Source organism: Danio rerio, chromosome 23 (genome assembly GCF_052040795.2).
Source record: "Danio rerio strain M-AB ecotype USA chromosome 23, GRCz13ab, whole genome shotgun sequence".
NCBI classification, from domain to species: domain Eukaryota; kingdom Metazoa; phylum Chordata; class Actinopteri; order Cypriniformes; family Danionidae; genus Danio; species Danio rerio.
The window spans coordinates 29,111,325-29,128,960 of record NC_141043.1 but is presented as its reverse complement, the minus strand read 5'-3'; the positions used below and the strand labels follow the sequence as shown (position 1 = coordinate 29,128,960).

General features: G+C 31.8%; 2 protein-coding genes across 11 annotated transcripts in view; both read left to right on the top strand.

Moving 5' to 3' along the window:
• Positions 1-10,685, top strand: part of LOC137489130 (transmembrane domain-containing protein TMIGD3) — a 37,676-nt gene extending 26,991 nt beyond the window's left edge. For 3 of the 10 annotated variants that reach the window (XM_087307255.1, XM_087307256.1, XM_087307257.1), the window contains 4 exons: positions 3,892-4,224; positions 4,410-4,721; positions 6,649-6,796; positions 9,734-10,685. In XM_087307255.1, the coding sequence (XP_087163381.1) occupies positions 3,892-4,224; positions 4,410-4,721; positions 6,649-6,796; positions 9,734-9,875 (935 nt within the window). In that variant the 3' untranslated portion in view covers positions 9,876-10,685. Of the gene's footprint in view, positions 1-2,350; positions 2,458-3,891; positions 4,225-4,409; positions 4,722-6,648; positions 6,797-9,733 lie in introns of those variants that run through there. The other 7 variants (XM_087307259.1, XM_087307261.1, XM_087307254.1 and 4 more) reach the window with 6 other exon arrangements.
• A 162-nt stretch (positions 10,686-10,847) lies between these two features.
• Positions 10,848-17,250, top strand: rca2.2 (regulator of complement activation group 2 gene 2). The gene is made up of 9 exons (XM_087307249.1): positions 10,848-10,899; positions 11,312-11,435; positions 12,234-12,428; positions 13,541-13,637; positions 13,741-13,820; positions 13,948-14,130; positions 14,274-14,447; positions 14,671-14,862; positions 17,029-17,250. Exons 2-9 carry the CDS (start codon positions 11,336-11,338, stop codon positions 17,184-17,186), a joined length of 1,179 nt encoding a protein of 392 aa, XP_087163375.1. The 5' UTR covers positions 10,848-10,899; positions 11,312-11,335; the 3' UTR covers positions 17,187-17,250.
• The last annotated feature ends 386 nt before the right edge of the window (positions 17,251-17,636 follow it).

The window sequence follows — 17,636 nt, the reverse complement described above, 5'->3', positions numbered from 1 at the left end:
TTGCCCACACTGCCAAATCTAGTTTAGGAACAATAGTATTTAGATGCAATGCTTAATTAGCTAGCAAACATGCCCAACAAAAACACTTATAGAGATTCTGTGGAGTATTGTGAGGAGGAAGATGTGAGACGCCAGACCCATGCCATGTCAGTTTTGCATAGGGAGCTTCCACCAAATTCTGAGGCCTGTACATGTTCATACTTTGCAGTTGTCCAACATTTTTGTTAAAATCTTTTTTTATTGGTCTTAACTTAAAACTAAAAATTTCTAATATACTGAATTTTGGGTTTTCATTAGCTGCAAACCATAATCATCACAATTTAAAAAAAAACACTTGAATAGTCTGAATGTAATGAATCTATATAATATAGTATCACAGCTTTATGGAGATGCTGATTTGATTGTCCTGCAGGACTTGGATCTTGCCCACACTGCCAAATCTAGTTTAGGAACAATAGTATTTAGATGCAATGCTTAATTAGCCAGCAAACATGCCCAACAAAAACACTTATAGAGATTCTGTGGAGTATTGTGAGGAGGAAGATGTGAGACGCCAGACCCAACAGCGCAGAAGAGTTGAAGGCCGCTATCAGACCACAGATTGATTGTCTCCATGCCATGTCAGTTTTGCATAGGGAGCTTCCACCAAATTCTGAGGCCTGTACATGTTCATACTTTGCAGTTGTCCAACATTTTTGTTAAAATCTTTTTTTATTGGTCTTAACTTAAAACTAAAAATTTCTAATATACTGAATTTTGGGTTTTCATTAGCTGCAAACCATAATCATCACAATTGAAAAAAAACACTTGAATAGTCTGAATGTAATGAATCTATATAATATAGTATCACATTTTGAATAGAATTTTTGAAGTAAGTCAGCTTTTTGTTAACAATTTATTGAGACGCATCTGTATATCTGTTACGCTGAATTACACAGAAATATTCGTCAGCCATATTTAGACATTTTGTTTTCACGTTATTTGAAACGTTAAAGTAGACACTTGGTGTTCATTATCCTTTTTTATGAATAGAAAATCACTTTTGTAAAAATTAAACTGTATTTTATACATTTGTCTCAAAATGATATGCCTTACCAATAAGCGAGAAAATGTACTGCATGAGATAAAATCTCTTTAAAATGTTTAAATGTGTATGTGAGTATGTGTAAATAATGTTTAAGCCTATATTTTTTTAATTTATTTTTGCCAATAACCAATATATCTTAGTTTGTTTTTGTGCATTTTGACTATTGCATTTTGATTATTATATGTTATAATGTTAAAGTCAGAATTATTATCCATCCTGTGATTCTTTTTTTAAATATTTCCCAAGTTTAACAGTCCAAGAAATTACAGTATCTCCAGTAACATTTTATCTTCTGAAAAAGTCATTTGTTTTATTTTTAGTAGAATAAAAGCAATTAATTATTTTTTAAAATATCATTTTATGGTCTAAACGATACATGTATAAAATTTAGATAGAATATATATATATATGTATATATATATAGAATATATATTATATGTATATATATATAGAATATATATATATATATTATATATATTATATATATATATATATATATATATATATATATATATATATATATATATATACACATACAGTTGAAGTCAGAATCATTAGCCCCTTTGATTTTTTTTTTTTTTTCCTTTTTAAAATATTTCCCAAATTAAGTTTAACAGAGCAAGGAAATTTTCACAGTATGTCTGATAATGTTTTTTCTTCTGTAGAAATCTTATTTGTTTTATTTCAGCTATAGAAAAAAATCTGTTTTTAATTTTTTAGACACAATTTTAAGGACACAATTATTAGCCCTTTTAAGCAATTTTTTCGATAGTCTACAGAAGAAACCATCCTTATACAATAACTTGCCTTATTACCCTATTCTGATTCCTATCTTGTTAACCTAATCAAAAAAAGTTTTTAAATGTCACTTTAAGCTGTATAGAAGTGTCTTGAAAAATACCTAGTCAAATATTATTTACTGTCATCATGGCAAAGAAAATAAATCAGTTTTTTACATTTGAGAACTTACTTTGAATGTAATCCTTCCATCTTGTGGCTGTTCTGATGAAGTGCAGTTTTTGACCTTTTCCTGTGTTAAAAACAATGCTCTCTTACAGGCATATACACTAATACCTGTCCGAGTATCTCAGAAAGTTAGAAAATTTGATTCAATATTTTAATTGTTATTTTTTTTTCAAAGTTTTGCATGAACGGAGTAGTTTTTAGTGTATACCGTTTTTAGTACAGACGTACTTTTTTGATTTTGGAAAATGAAAGAGCACACAATGCCAAACCACAGTTCGTCCATCGCTGTTTTACATCCTGTTTCACATAAAAATAGCATGCAACAAGGTGCATCAAAGCATTTCTCATCAAGCACATTATCATTACAAGTATGAGGGGGCTGTATTTGCTGTTTTTAGCACAAAGTAAGTCTCTTTTTTGATACAATTTTGTGTGTGTGTGTTTTTTTTTTTTTGTATTTGCATTTGTTTAGTAATTTACATTTATTTATTTCTGTTAGAGTCTTGTTTAATGAAACAGGAAATTAAGATGAAATCACAGAAAGAAAACAATCTTAGGGCTATTTTTAATGCATGTTCAACCTGAAATAGCATTGCCTGAATTAACTCCTTATGTTCTCTTGTGAATCCGATTCTTGTTCATTTTGATTTATAGATTTTGATTTATGGATTAAATTTAATTTATTAAATTAAAAATAATTTTTTAACTACAAATATCATGTCTGAGTAGACACTAAGAGACATTTTGTAACTACTGATCATGGGTTTTTATACAAATTTCCACATTTACTTCTGTACACACATTGGCCAAACATAATGACTGAGAAGCACACACAAGCAATCTGTTATTGATTGTAGATTTACAGCTTTTTTTGTATAAAATGCTTTATTCATATAATTTTTTTTTCAAAAGTGTATATTTGAAACTAATGTACACACATTAGCTGATAAATATGAGAATCATTTATGTCACTAACAGTCTTACAAATTGTATACTGTGACAAACCAATACTGTAGTTCTAGTTGAAGACAAAATTATCCTTCTGTGAGTTTTTTAATTTTTTTTCCAAGTATTTCCTATGTAAAACACATTTTAAAACATAATATTGATTGCTAATTTCTTTCGTCTTTGCTATTATAAAAAATAGCACATTTTACTAGTTATTTAGCAAAATACTAATATTCAACTTAAAGTGCAATTTAAAGGTTTAACTATAATTAATCTAAGTAGGTAAGCTAATAATAAGGCCAGAGTAATTTCTTCTGTAGCTACTCGAAGAAAAACATTACTTAAGTGGGCTAATATATTATTACAGCTAAAGTAAAGGAAACAACACCTTCTCCAGAATCAAATTATAATAGGATATACTGTGAGAAATGTCCTTTCTCTATTAAACATAACTTGGGAAATATTTGAAAAAGCATTTTAGTTGCAGAGAAGAGTTTGAAATTTTGTTTCCCAACTATATAAGCTCTACACAATTTTACAGTAATGATGAAAAGAGTGAGTGTAACATTACTGAATTTATTTTTAATTTTTTTATGTAGGCTGGGGACTTTTGATAGGCTTTGTTTTTTGGTCAAAAACTGACACGTGTATACTTAACAAATAATATGTATGAGCAGGAAATCACATTTTGTAATTTACAGAGATATAGTTTTTTCTCCCAAAAATGAGGATTTTGGAATTTAAACCCCCAGAATGCAGTTGTCGTGAAACTATTTATAAAATAGATAGAATTGTCAATTAAATGTGATTTTAGATGTGCTGAAACTGAAACAATATGTTTTGTTGATCAGCATTATTTACGCACTCTCAACTCTACTCCTTTCCTGTAGTAAGCGTTCAGCTTCAGTGTGATAAAACAAACATTCAAGCCACAGTTGGAACCCCAGTCACGATTATCTGCACCTACAGAGCAAGCCAGTACCGATTTAGCAAGAAATACTGGTGTGCTGGAGACTCCAGATCCTCTTGTGAGGTTCTGATGGACACCGATGGATTCTGTGACGCTGCATACAGAACACGGGCTCAGATCATTGACAGAGTCTCTAAAGGTGTGATTGTTTCTATAAGAGATCTAAAGTTAGAGGACACTGGAATATATTGGGTCGCAATTGACAAAATTTATGCTGATTTAATGATAAGGATCCAACTCACGGTAACTAAAGGTAAGACTTTAATAGTTTGATAATACCAATCTTAAAAGTTTTACACCGAATGCGATTTTACATTCCAAAAATGTGAGGTGCACCACACTGCCTTTTTTGTTGCCAAGAGTTATTAAAGAATAATAGGGCCCCTTTAAAAATAAAAAAAAAATATTTTAGCACTAATAAAAGGCCTGTTCTTTCAGAGGCTGTGGACAAACCAAATGTTTGGCCTCTCAGTTCATTGGAAAGGACGTGCTGGGGAGAACCAGTTGTGTTACGATGTGGGAGTACGAGAGGAACCAATGCACAGTATACTTGGTACAAAGTTGGCCGCCCAAATAACATTGTCCTGCACAACTCGCCTGATCTCTGTCTCCAATGTTCAAACATCATTGAAGACAACCAGCTTTTCTGCTCAGCCTATAATGATGTCAGCAGCCAGAGCAGCGATTTTGTTACTGTGCAACTACTTCAGCCGGCAGACAAGAACTGCATTTACCTCATCTCATCAAAGGGTGAGTTTAATTTGTACTTTGGTTGTGTATTTCAAGTGTTTTATTATGTGCTTTATTATGATCTTTAAGGGCTGTTCACACATTTTGAAAAAATAATGTAGGATGTGTAATGTAATTTGATCAGTAAAACATTTACTGCTTCGCTAATGTTTACAGAGCCTATTTGTTTTATGTTCAGTCCACTTAAATTTGTAAACCATTAAGTTAACTTAAATGATTTGTGTTGGGACAACATGAAGGAATTTTGTTGGTCCAACTGTACCTGGTTATGGGTTTTGTAGTTCCCAGCATGCTTTGCGTGGGATTGAATTAAGAGGGGGAATGTTGACAATAAAAGTAATTTTAGGTATTTAAAGGTAATAGACTTATTTAGAAGATTTTCATGTAATGCTTTGATGTATGTAGAATTTTGAGATTAGAAGCCCCCATTCTTTGGGTGTTAGCAGCTTAATTAGCAAAAATGCAGTTTGTTGCTTTGCTAAGTGAACAATACCTGTCCTAAAATTAGTTCTGAGATCAGTCTCAATCAACATATGTAACTCGTTAAATATGCTTAAAATGACCATTTTAGTTCAATTAGGCTAACTTCAAATAAAACTAAGAGACTTTGAAACGTGAGACACATAGACACACATGATATTTCCAGACCTTTGAGTTTGAGTAAAAAATACAGATGTATTTAAACTTTTATTTGAAAAAAAATCATGTTGGACCAACTCAATTGCATTTAATCATGTAAATAGTTTTTTTGTTGGTGTTAAACAAATTTATTGGATGGAAATCCTGCCCTCAATTAAATTGAGTTTCTACAGTGAATTGTTTTTTTCACAGATGCTTGTTATATAAGATGCTGATAATGATCATGCAATGATCATATAATCTAATAACTAACTTATTACAAAAGTTCACATTTGAACATTGATTGATAAGAACTATCTAAGTGGTCCCCAAACTCATTCGTTGAGGGCCAGTGTCTTGCAGATTTCAGCTCCAACTTTGACTTAACATACCTGCACGGATGTTTCTAGACAGCCTAGTATAAGCTCGATCAGCTAGGTGTGTCTGATTGGGGTTGGAACTTCACTTTACAGGACAACGGCCTTCCAGGACAGAGTTTAGGTACCCCTGACCTATAATGGAAACTTACTTTAAAAAAATTATATTTAAATCTAAAAAAAATTTTATTTGATTTGTTAATTTATTTATTTTTATAATGATAAAGATTTAGTTAAATAATGTAAAATGTAAGCGAATAGCACAGTCTACATTACTGTAACATGTATGGCACAAGCAAAATTGTTGAAATCACTCCAAAAGTCCAAAAGCAAAAAACATTGACAGCCTTCATCCAGAATTCATCCTGCTTTAAAGACCTCTACGGAGATAATAATACAAATATTTTATAGTGTTATTCTAAATTTTATTAAGCTTCATTAACTACTTAAATGGTGGATAAAAAGATTTGCAAAAGATTACCACATCTAGCGTATAGTTCCAGCTACCTCCAAAACATTTGTTAAAAGGCTTAAAAGGATAGTACACCCAACAATGATAATTTCTTACAATTTACTCTCACTCAAGTGGTTCCAAACATTTATAAATTTCTTTTTTCTGTTGAACACAAAACAAGATATTCTGAAGAATAAAAAAATAGCTCAATGGAAGTCAATGGCTGTTTTTTTTTTCAACATTCTTCAGCATACCCTTTTTTGTGTTCTGCAGAAGAAAGAAAATCAAACAGGTTTGGAGCAAGTGGAGGATGAGTAAATAATGTCAATGTTTTCATATTTGGTTGAACTATCCCTTTAGGGCTGAAAAGAGTTTTAACAGTCGATAATCTCTCAGAATATAAAGAAACATGCACAAAATGGCTGAATGGCAAAATTGTAAAACACTAATAATGACAATAAACCTTTTTCTTGGTCAGCTTTCTCTAGCTATGAATGTATAAGAAGCACAACACCTCTTTCAACATCCATCCAATCTACGGAGTCACTATCAACATCCATTCATCCCCAAAAATTGGAAAGTACAGTGACAGTCTTTCAACTCACATGGAGTCAGAATAAGACAATGTAAGTTTATCAAAAAGAACAGAAAGCTACTGGGTAAAATAATAGCTATATGAATTACAGCTACATCCTCCAAAATTGAGTCTCTTTTTTATATTTCTTTCTTAATATGTTTGCTGAACACAAAAGAAGATATTTTGAAAAATGTTGGAAACATGTAACCATTGACTGCCGTAGTCCTTGTCTGTCAAACCAATGCTTGTGTTCAGCAGAAAAAGCACTCATAAATGTTTGGAACCACTTGAGTGAATGAAACTGAACCTCACTGTTCATTTTATAATTTCATTTTAAACTTGAATGAAAGGTTTTCTCCTAAAATGGACATTAAAGTCAGAGAACAACCAACAAGGACACTGGTTAGTCTTATTTTAAATTAGGTTAAGCAGAAGTAATAGAGCAGTTTTTTAAACATATGTCATGAATTACATATATTCTGAAGCACATGACAAAAACAAAAAACTCAAAAACAAAAACTCAGACAGAAGGTTGTCCAAATAATTTAGAATGGTTTAGAATGTCACTCTCAAGTCCCCCAAATTGGCTGATTGTTCATGAAAGACAAATATACAAGAAGACAGGATAATGTTTAGGATTTTAATAGTCAGTTGTTTGAAGACTGCAGCTGAAAATTGCATGGCAGTTCTGTGCTGATTAGGAAAAGATTGTGACATTTAAAAGAAATTTTGTCTGCAGTGATCAAACCTCTCACTGGCAGAAAAAAATCACAATCTTTGCTGAGGAGCATGTTGAGTGTACAGAGAACAGGTCCACCATTCACTTTAGTATTGAAAGCCACTTTTTTAAATCTGAAATATCATGTTTGTCATCATCAAACTGATGAAAGACTGAACCCAAATCATGGAAAAGGAAGCGTCATGGTTTTTAGATGTTTGCAGCAGGAGTTTGGCCTCTAGAGTTTATCAGAAGCTTTGTCAAGTCAGTGCCATGCAGCTCATTATCTGATTTTAGCAGCCAATCCCAATCAGTTTGCAAAACAACGAGCCCCATCACAGAGCAAAATGGGTTAATGAACCAAAGAAACCTATACGAACACGGGGAGAACATTCAAACTCCACACAGAAATGCAGGAACTCCAACCAGCGACCTTCTTGCTGTAAGGTGTTCATGATGCCCTATAAACAAGCTCAAAAACAGAGAAGATGTATCTGCTTTAACATTTGAGTGCTTGTTTCAGCACAGAGCAGTTAATTCTAGAGCATCTAAATCAGTTAGCTTCTTGTATGGAAAAAAAAGCAACTGCTTTGGGCAAAATATGAAAAAATAAAATAAAATGACTAGCCCAGAGTCTTGATCTCTAAACCTAATTGAAAATCTCTGGAAAATCCTTTTCAGGTAGCAAAGAATTTTGCCCCAGATTTGGAATAAAGCTGGCACCGCAGGCATTCGTCCGGCTCTGGCATGCAGCATGTGGGCCAAACATGGCCCAGGTTTGGCTGAGGTGGCACCGTCTTACAGGCGGCACTCAAGACTTGGGCCAGATCTCAAATGTAGTATTTGGCCCAGATGTTTAAATGTATATGTGGGCCACAAAATCTTGACCCACTTTTAAAACACATTTAAATTATTTTTGAGCAAAGAAAAATTTTTAGCAATCAGGTCGCTTCAAGAAAAAGCACAGCCATAAAGCGAAATGGTTGATGGGTTCATAAATAACACTGCAGTCGTGACACACCAACATACCTGGCCTAGTTCAAGCCCAGATATGGGTTATCAACTTGGCTGAGACTTGTCCCAGATATGGTCCATGTTTGCCGCTTGTATGGAAGCCAGACTTGGTCCAGTCATGTATAGTAATTCACTGCGGCATGTGGGCCAAGCAAATGCTGATGGTGTGGGCCAGATTTGGGCCAGAGAAATTTTGCTATGGGGGTTGGCAATCAAAGTTATAGCTTAGAAAGCCAATACAGTCAGTGAACTGTGGAAGAGACATAAGAAAATTGAACAAGATCACACAGCAAAGCAGAGTGAAAGACTGATGCCCAGTAAGAGACTAGTGAAGTACTGTGGCTACGGATATACTGAAGTTAATCAAAGTAGTGACCGCCAAACAATCTTCTGATTTTGACTGCTGTAATCTTTAGAAATGTTCATTCTAGTTTTCATGCTATGATCATTGCTTTATGTCTTATTTTGATTACTGTGTGTAAAGTGGTAATTTTGTGAAACACTCCTCTTACTAGTATGATATAGCCGCAATGTAATTTTTGAAGATTACATTATTTGAAGAAATAAAAAATTATAATCGAGTTTACAATTGTTCTCTAATTTTGGTTTCCACTCTATATACAGTTGAAGTCAGAATTATTAGCCCCCCTTTGATTTTTTTTTCTTTTTAAATATTTCCCAAATGATGTTTAACAGAGCAAGGACATTTTCACAGCATGTCTGATAATATTTTGTCTTTTGGAGAAAGTTTTATTTGTTTTATTTCAGCTAGAATAAAATAATAATAATAATAATAAAACAGTTTAAGGTCAAAATTATCAGCCCCTTTAAGCTATATAGTCTACAGAACAAACCATCATTATACAATAACTTGCCTAATTACTCTAACCTAGTTAACCTAATTAACCTAGTTAAGCCTTTAAATGTCACTTTATGCTGTATGGAAGTGTCTTAAAAATATCTAGTCAAATGTTATTTACTCTCATCATGGCAAAGATAAATCAATCAGTTATTAAATAAATATTGTGTTAAAGAAATCTTCACTGCGTTAACCAGAATTTAGGGGAAAAAATAAACAGAGGGCTAATAATTCAGGGGGACTTCAACTGCATATCAAAAGTATTTCTAATAGAAATTTTCTTAGTATTATCTGTTTTTTTATATCTTATATTGAAATATTTTTAATGCAGTTTCAATAAACAGAATCAGAACAATTGAGTTTGTAAGATTAAAACTAATGCTTTTCTTTTATAGGTCTTGGTCTGCTTTACCTCTATGGTATGAGTGTCTTCGTTGGGTCGTCTTCTCAGCTATGATTATCATCCTCTGTGTAGTGCACTCATGCTCAAAACCGTACATATTTTCAGCCCAAGACAAACATCCCAAAGATGTCTGACTGCCAACCACAATTACAAAGTCATTGCTAGTTATTATTTTTACTGTATAAAGGCACATACTTTGCATTCATTTTACTCAATGCTGACTTTTATGCAACGTTCTTATTATCCATAAGGTGTGCAGTTAATGCCATGAACTGTGTTATTCCATTTTGTAGATATTTCAGATTTAGTTGTGATGTTTTTTTGTGTGTGTGTGTCTGTTTTGTACTCACTTTGACCAATAATATCCCACAACATCCTCACGTTAGAAAGGATGTTAATGCAAAAACAAATATCCCTGGCACTTAAACAGGCAACATCTGGTTGTTTTCATCAACACCCCCAGTAGGATGAAAACAATTGTCAATTAAACAAGACTGAAACTGAAAGTGATTCATAGTACAGTATAATTGCCCGCCCATCCTGAAAGGAAAATATCACTCAGTGAGCTATTGTTAAAGTTGTTTTTTGACCTTGATGCGCCACATAATCTATGACTTATAATACCTTGGGAGTTTTAAATAATCTCTGTTGGAAAAAATAAGGCAAGCAGTTTCAGTTTTTTTCCACCCTAGCTATTTATAACCTCTGTTATTTCACGTGTAAAAATAAACCAATTAATTAATTGTGATAGTAGTAACCACATACAGTATTTCTAAGCTTAAAACTTGTTGATTCTTACAACAACAAAAAAAACATTACATATATCTGGAGAATGTATTAGACCCTCACTCTTAAAAAAAGTTTTTTTTTTATACCATGAAAAAACATTTAGATGAATAAAATGGACTTTGCACTTTAAATAAAACTGTTATTTAAAAAAAAAATTCTGACTCTTTGTGCAAATTAAATTGGTTGTTCTATGGCATTGCTAAAACAACAACACAATCTTGGGACATTTATTTTAAGCGTATTTGAATCAGGTTACTGAGAGGATTTCCTCATGTGTCCACCCATCCTGTCCCAATATCGTATTTATATGAGGACAAGGGATATAAACATCAGTTCTGATGGAGCTTATACACCTGCATACACCTCTGAGTAAGTATGAGCTGTTATTCAGCCTTTTTTACAAACAATTATTCTTAGCATTAGTTTTTAGAGAATGGATGATACATTTCTTTTAAAATTACATCTGGGTAAAGAATTGAGAAAGTATGTTAAAAGTATTTACTCACAAATATATTTTGTTTTAATTGCATTGTAAAACCAATAATACACAACATACAGTGTGCTGTAAGCATTTTATTTAATAAACTTTAAGAAAATTAAGCTTTTAAAAATAATAATTATATATATATATATATATATATATATATATATATATATATATATATATATATATATATATATATATATATATATATATAATCCAAAAGATATTGTGTTCAATCTAAAATAAAAATTCTGCATAGATCAACATTATGATATGCTGTTCCATTTTTTTATATAGCCAAGTATATTTCTCTGCAGTTAAATGGGCAAAGTTCACCAAAGTTCAAACACTATGGGATTTGAATTGCTGCATCTCTGCTCTGCTGCCCTCCTGTGTATTTTGAAAGCAGCAAATATAGAAGGTGAGTTTGTTGTGCTTCACTGAGTTTTTTTAAAGAACTATTTCAAATACTGTGAAAAACAGATATGAAATTCTTTAATAAGTTTCATATTTACGCAAAGGAGTAAATAAAATGATCGATTTGAAGGAAGATTGCTAATTATATAAATACACAAATAATAAAAATCTGTTATTTTACTTTTCTTTTCTTTTTTTGTGACTGTTGGGGTGCCGGTAAAAAGTAAATAAACTTTTAAAAATGGCCATTAAATAACAGAAACTTACCGTAAAAAAGGCAGATGTTAAACAGCAGAAATTTACCGTACAATAACAGATGTTAAAAGACGGAAATATCGAAAATCTTAATTCAAGGAATTTTCTGTTATTTTTTAACGTCCATTATTCTGTGATAAATTTCTGTAATTTTATTGTCAAGTTTTTTTTCTGGCACCTTTGAATTGTGGGGGAAACCAGAGCACCCGGAGAGAAACCCACACAAATACAGAAAGAACACGCAAACTCTACACAGAAATGCAGACTCAAACAAGCAACCTTCTTGTTTTAAGGCGACAATTCTATCCACTGAGCCACAGTGCTGCCTTATAAAAAAAACAAACAAAACGGTCAAGCAAAATCCTCCACAAAATATTAGATACACATTTAACACAAGGCAAAGACTAAAACAGTGTAGGCATTTATATGTATGTATGTATATATAACATTTTTGTCTTTCTGAACAGCAAAATGTTGCCCAATTACTAGTGTATTCTAAGATTTTTGAATCAGATTATTACTATATGATTTGTTTTTATCTCCACAGGACAGTGTACACTGCCTTCTTTTGAATCAAGGAATGTTACCTCATCAGGATATTATAGTCCAGGTCACACTTTCCAAGATGGATCTGTTTTAACATTTGAGTGCATGTCTGGGCACAAACCTGTTGATTCAAGAGCAATTAAATCAATTACTTGTATGCGAAGCCAGTGGACAAATCTGGGGCTCAGTTGCACAAGTATGTACTGCCAATAGCTATCATTAAATATAGCTTTTTCAAAAAGCGGATATCAATAGGCATTTCAACAAGATTTAAACAAAACTTAAAATGGTTGTGAAAAAAAAAACATGTAGTAAAACATTTTGATGACTACAGATAATCATTGTTTTGATTATACAAATGACAAATCGTCACCTTATAAGTTTCTATCTGACATTTTTGTCAAAATTGAGTTATTGACATATTCTTATTAAATGACAACTTATTTACATTATGGGATGTTTTTTATTAGTTGTTTACATTTAAGACTTTTTATTTAAAAAAAAAAATGTTACACACAAACTTTGAAGCTCAATATCTCAGGATAATTTAAAACGCAGATAGAACCTTATAATTCCAAGGTAGATTTAGATATTAATGCAAGACACATTGCAGCATCACACATTTTCTCTTAACCTTTTCACAGTCATTGTAACTTCCTGATTTACCTTATTTTGCATACTAGAGTAATAAGTGGAAGTTTACTTGTTAAATAAAATGTCATAAACAGTACCACTCAATAGTTTGAGATGAGTAAGATTTTTAAGTATTTTTAAAGAGGCCTTTTCTGCTCACCAAGGCTGCATCACCAAGGCATTACATTATCTGGTATAAGAAATACAGTGAAAACTGTAACTTAGAATCTTTGCTTGGGATTAAAGGACGACAAAGCTACAATAACAGCATTATTTAAAAAAAAAAAATATATATATATATATATATATATATATATATATATATATATATATATATATTATATTTTATACATATATTCTTGTCTTTGTTGTCACTCTCAAACAATTTAATGTGTCTTTAATTCATAAAAAGAAAGCACATTTTAATGGTACTTTTGAATGTACTGTAATAGAGTTTGCACCAAAATATGAATCAGCACAAAAGACACAGAGACTGGAGTAATAAAGCTGAAACTTGAGCTTTAAATCACAGGAATAAATAAAATGTATTAAAACTACACACAATAAGAAAACAAGATTTTGGATTATTTTAAATTGTAATTTGTATTAAAATTGCATTAAAATTGTAATGTATTATAAATTGTGCAGCTGCTTAATATATTGTATCAACTACAGGGAAATCCTGTGGGAGTCCTCCAGAATTTGCAAATGGGAGATATGAAATAACTGGAGTTTTATTTGGTGACACAATTAAACCCATTTGTAACAAAGGGTGAGTCAGAAGATTAAAATGAATTATACTGTAATTTTCCATTTTTGTAATTAGACTGTCACTGTCTTTAATTGTTTGATAAGAAATGAATATTCACTTTCAGATTTATGTTAGTTGGGTATGGGTTAACACAAAGAGTGTGTCGAGATGGAGGATGGGATAGCAGAGATCCAGTTTGTGAATGTGAGTTATTTCAAAAATTGTAACAAAATATCACATTCATTCAGAGGCACTTTGATCAGTATAAAATTATGTGCTCTCATGTGTATTGCACCCCAAAATCAACCTGGATGTTTTTTATTCTATTCAGCGGTGAAATGTGCAGCACCACCAACTGTAGAAAATGGACATCTTCTACATGAGCCTCTGGAAAGTTATGAATATACACACGTCTTGACCTACAGATGTAATTCTGGGTTTAGTCTTAGTGGAAGTCCAAACCTTCATTGTTCTGATGATGGGACCTTTAAACCAGATCCACCCAAATGTTTGGGTAAGTTGTTGCTAAAACGGTTACAAATGAAAATTGGGTTTTATTTGGATGTTTATGAATACTAGTACTAACAAATTGATGTGATGTTTGATTAATATAAAATGCTTATGTTCACTTTTTTTTTATTTTGTCCCATTTTGCAGATGGGTGTCCAAAGCCTGAAATTCCACATGCAATTAGAATTGGTGGAAAATCTCCCCCATACAAAATAGGACACTTTATAGAGTACAAATGTCAAGATCTCTATACACTGAAAGGAATAAAGGAAATCGCCTGTACAGCAGAAGGATGGGATCCTGAACCACCAAAGTGCATTGGTAAGAATGTAAAAAATAAATATTTTAATAATGCTTGATTTAAAAATCAATGCTTTAATTCCCTTGCTGATGTCACTTTGTTTAATGTTCTGATCCCATACTTGTTAAAGGTTTATAATCTGTTACCTTCAAATGGTTGTGGAAAAGTAAAAACACAAATGATTAATAATTAGTAAAGAAACAGTTTGACTCTCATTAATATTTCTTGTGTTTATCTTTATAGAGCCTTGTAGTTTGCCGGATTTTGGAAGAAAAGTCACTTTAACAAAAGAATTCAGCTCCAAAAACCTTTTTCCACATGGATCTAAAGTAACATTTAAGTGCAGCAGTGGATATGAGCCAGTTGATTCAACAGCATCTAATTCAGTTACTTGTGAGGAAACCAAATGGACAAAACTGCACCTGACCTGCAAAGGTAAGTTCTGTCATTTTGTCTGTCAACACTGTCGCCAAATGACTAGTGGTTAAGTGTCTCGACCCGAATTTGATTTCTGGATCATGGTCTTTTGCCAATTTGTCTCCTCTCTCTGCTCCCCTCACATTTCTGTCTCTACTGTCATATCACATAAACGTAAAAAAAAAAAAAAAAAAAAGTTTGTTAAAAATGGTTTCATATCTGTTGATGTATCTTAATAATAAAAGGCCCTGTAAAAGTTTTACATTTAACACACTTGCTATATAAAGGCTGTGGATGTTAGAACGGTACTTTAGTGAAACCATTGTTGGGTAAGTTACGTAAAAAAAGAAATTAATTAGTAATTACATCATATTTAAATTATTTTTCTAATTACTTGAAAGGTAAAAGTAGAAGTAGTCTTTAAAGTGACTGTTTTACTCAATTAGTTATTTAACCTACTGTAGTAATAAATCTCTGCGCATATACAATAGAAATTGTCAAGATTGACAAGACCTTTTAACTGAAAAATTTAATAAAAATAACACAAATTTTAAACAACATATCTATCAAAACACAAAATGTTTCAAATGAATGACAACGTAGTTCTTACATATCAAATTGTCACATTTATAAAACATTTAATTTTTTCTTAAGCATTTGCGATTGACCTCCTTTAGTTGAATGTAAAATGTGATACTTTTTAGTTGAAAAATAGAATTAATCTTAAAATACAGTTGAAGTTAGCATTATTAGCCCCCCTGAATTATTAGACTGCTTGTTTATTTTTTTCCCAGATTTCTGTTTAACGAAGAGCAGATTTTTTCAACACATTTCTAAACATAACAGTTTTAATATCTCATTTCTAATAACTGATTTTTTTTATATTTGCCATGATGACAGTAAATAATATATGACTAGATATTCTTCAAGACACTTCTATACAGCTTAAAGTGAAATTTAAAGACTTAACTAGGTTAATTAGGTGAACTAGGCAGGTTAGGGTAATTAGTCAAGTAATTCTATAACAATGGTTTGTTCTGTAGACTGTCGGGAAAAAAATTAGCTTAAAGGGGCTAATAATTTTGTCCCAAAAATGGTTTTTAAAAAACTAAAAATTGCTTTTATTCTTGCCGAAATAAAACAAATAAGACTTTCTCCAGAAGACAAAATATTATCAGACATACTGTGAAAATGTTCTTGCTCTGTTAAAAATCATTTGGGAAATATTTAAAAAAGAAAAAAAAATCTAAAGGGGGCTAATAATTCTGACTTCAACTGTATATAGGAAATATTGTGACAAATTCCTTAATCCCTTGATCTGTTAAACATAATTTGGGAAACATTTGAAAAAGAAAACAAATACTAATAATTTATGTACAGTATTTAAGGCAACCCTGTAAGTTTTGGTTCTCAAATAATGATGCAGGACTTTAAAAGATTTAGAATACAATACACAAGTTGTATGGTCCATCAACATTTTTAAATTTGATTATTGTTGATCTTTGCTTTATTAATAACAGGCTGTACAACATAAATATATTAAATACAATCTACTCTATTTATGCAATTGCATGCAATTATTAGTTTATGAATTTTATTAAGTTATCTTTCAGCCAGTAAGCGCCAAAAGGAACGGCGTCATACCGCCCCGTAGCGTTCACTTAAAAAAAGAAATACAGCCATACGTACCTCTGGCTACATAATTCACTGTCTCCAGAAACGTCCGCGGGACTATGTTTTCAGACTGAGCCTGGGTTGCTATAATCTGTGATTGGCCAATAGCAAGTCGGGAAGTTCATTGAGGTCTACCTGAGCTCAAACTTCCCTCTCACCTTGCTAACGTGAAGGAGCCCAGGGCTCGAGAATTTTACAAGCTCAGGGCTCTCTCCCGGAACAGCATGCCAAACACGCTTTATAAACAATCATCAGCTTAGTGTGAACTCTTGAAATACAGGTATCTGTTGAGCACAATACAGCAAGACATGTGGCTTTTCTGATCATGTGACTGATATTATACTCAAATAAATCAATAAATGTTTTATGTTTACTTTAATCTATCCGATTTAAAGTCATTTATAGCTATGCCTATGATTGTTATTACACAGAGTAATCTCTATAAGGACCCTTTTACAAGAGTAGATATTTACAATAATTGTGTTTCTTATTTTTTCCTTTTTGCTTTAGCAAAACCTCAACCACCTCCAGTCATAGAAAATGGGAAAATTGAAGCTGTCATTTACAAATGTAACAGTGGCTTTTTTCTGAATGGAAGTTCAATGCTACTTTTTTCAGAGGATGGGACGTTTGAACAAGATCCACCAAAATGTTTGGGTAAATTATAATTAAAAGGCCACTAAATAAAAATGATATAATTGTCCTTATTGTGACTTTTGAGATGTCGAAAAATGTGTAGTCTCTTATTTTATTTCAGATGGGTGTCACATTTGAAATGTAAAATATTACAATTTAAGACAGATTGCATATTTTAAAATTCTTATTTGCTATACATTCTTCAGATTTTCAATTCATCAAACTTGCATTTACTTGCAGTAAAGTTGCCTGCAGAGAGCATTACATTACACTCTCATTAGAAAGGGTTATTTATTGGCATCGATGGTTCTATAAAGAACCTGCAGCATACTTGGAACTTTTCATCCCACAAAACATTCTTTGCAGTGGGGGAAAAAAATTCACTATTGAAAAAAAAGGGTTTTTTGAAGAACTTTTTAGAAAATGGTTCTTTGTGGAACCAAAAAAATAATAAATTAAGAATCTTTATTTCTTACCACTGA

Excerpts from the sequence above, each read along its gene's own strand:
- rca2.2 (XM_087307249.1), top strand. The coding sequence starts at position 11,336 with ATGGGCAAAGTTCACCAAAGTTCAAACACTATGGGATTTGAATTGCTG. Across the intron at positions 12,429-13,540 it reads TCTGGGGCTCAGTTGCACAA|GGAAATCCTGTGGGAGTCCT; the intron begins GTATGTACTGCC and ends TATCAACTACAG. Across the intron at positions 14,863-17,028 it reads ACTGCACCTGACCTGCAAAG|CAAAACCTCAACCACCTCCA; the intron begins GTAAGTTCTGTC and ends TTTTTGCTTTAG.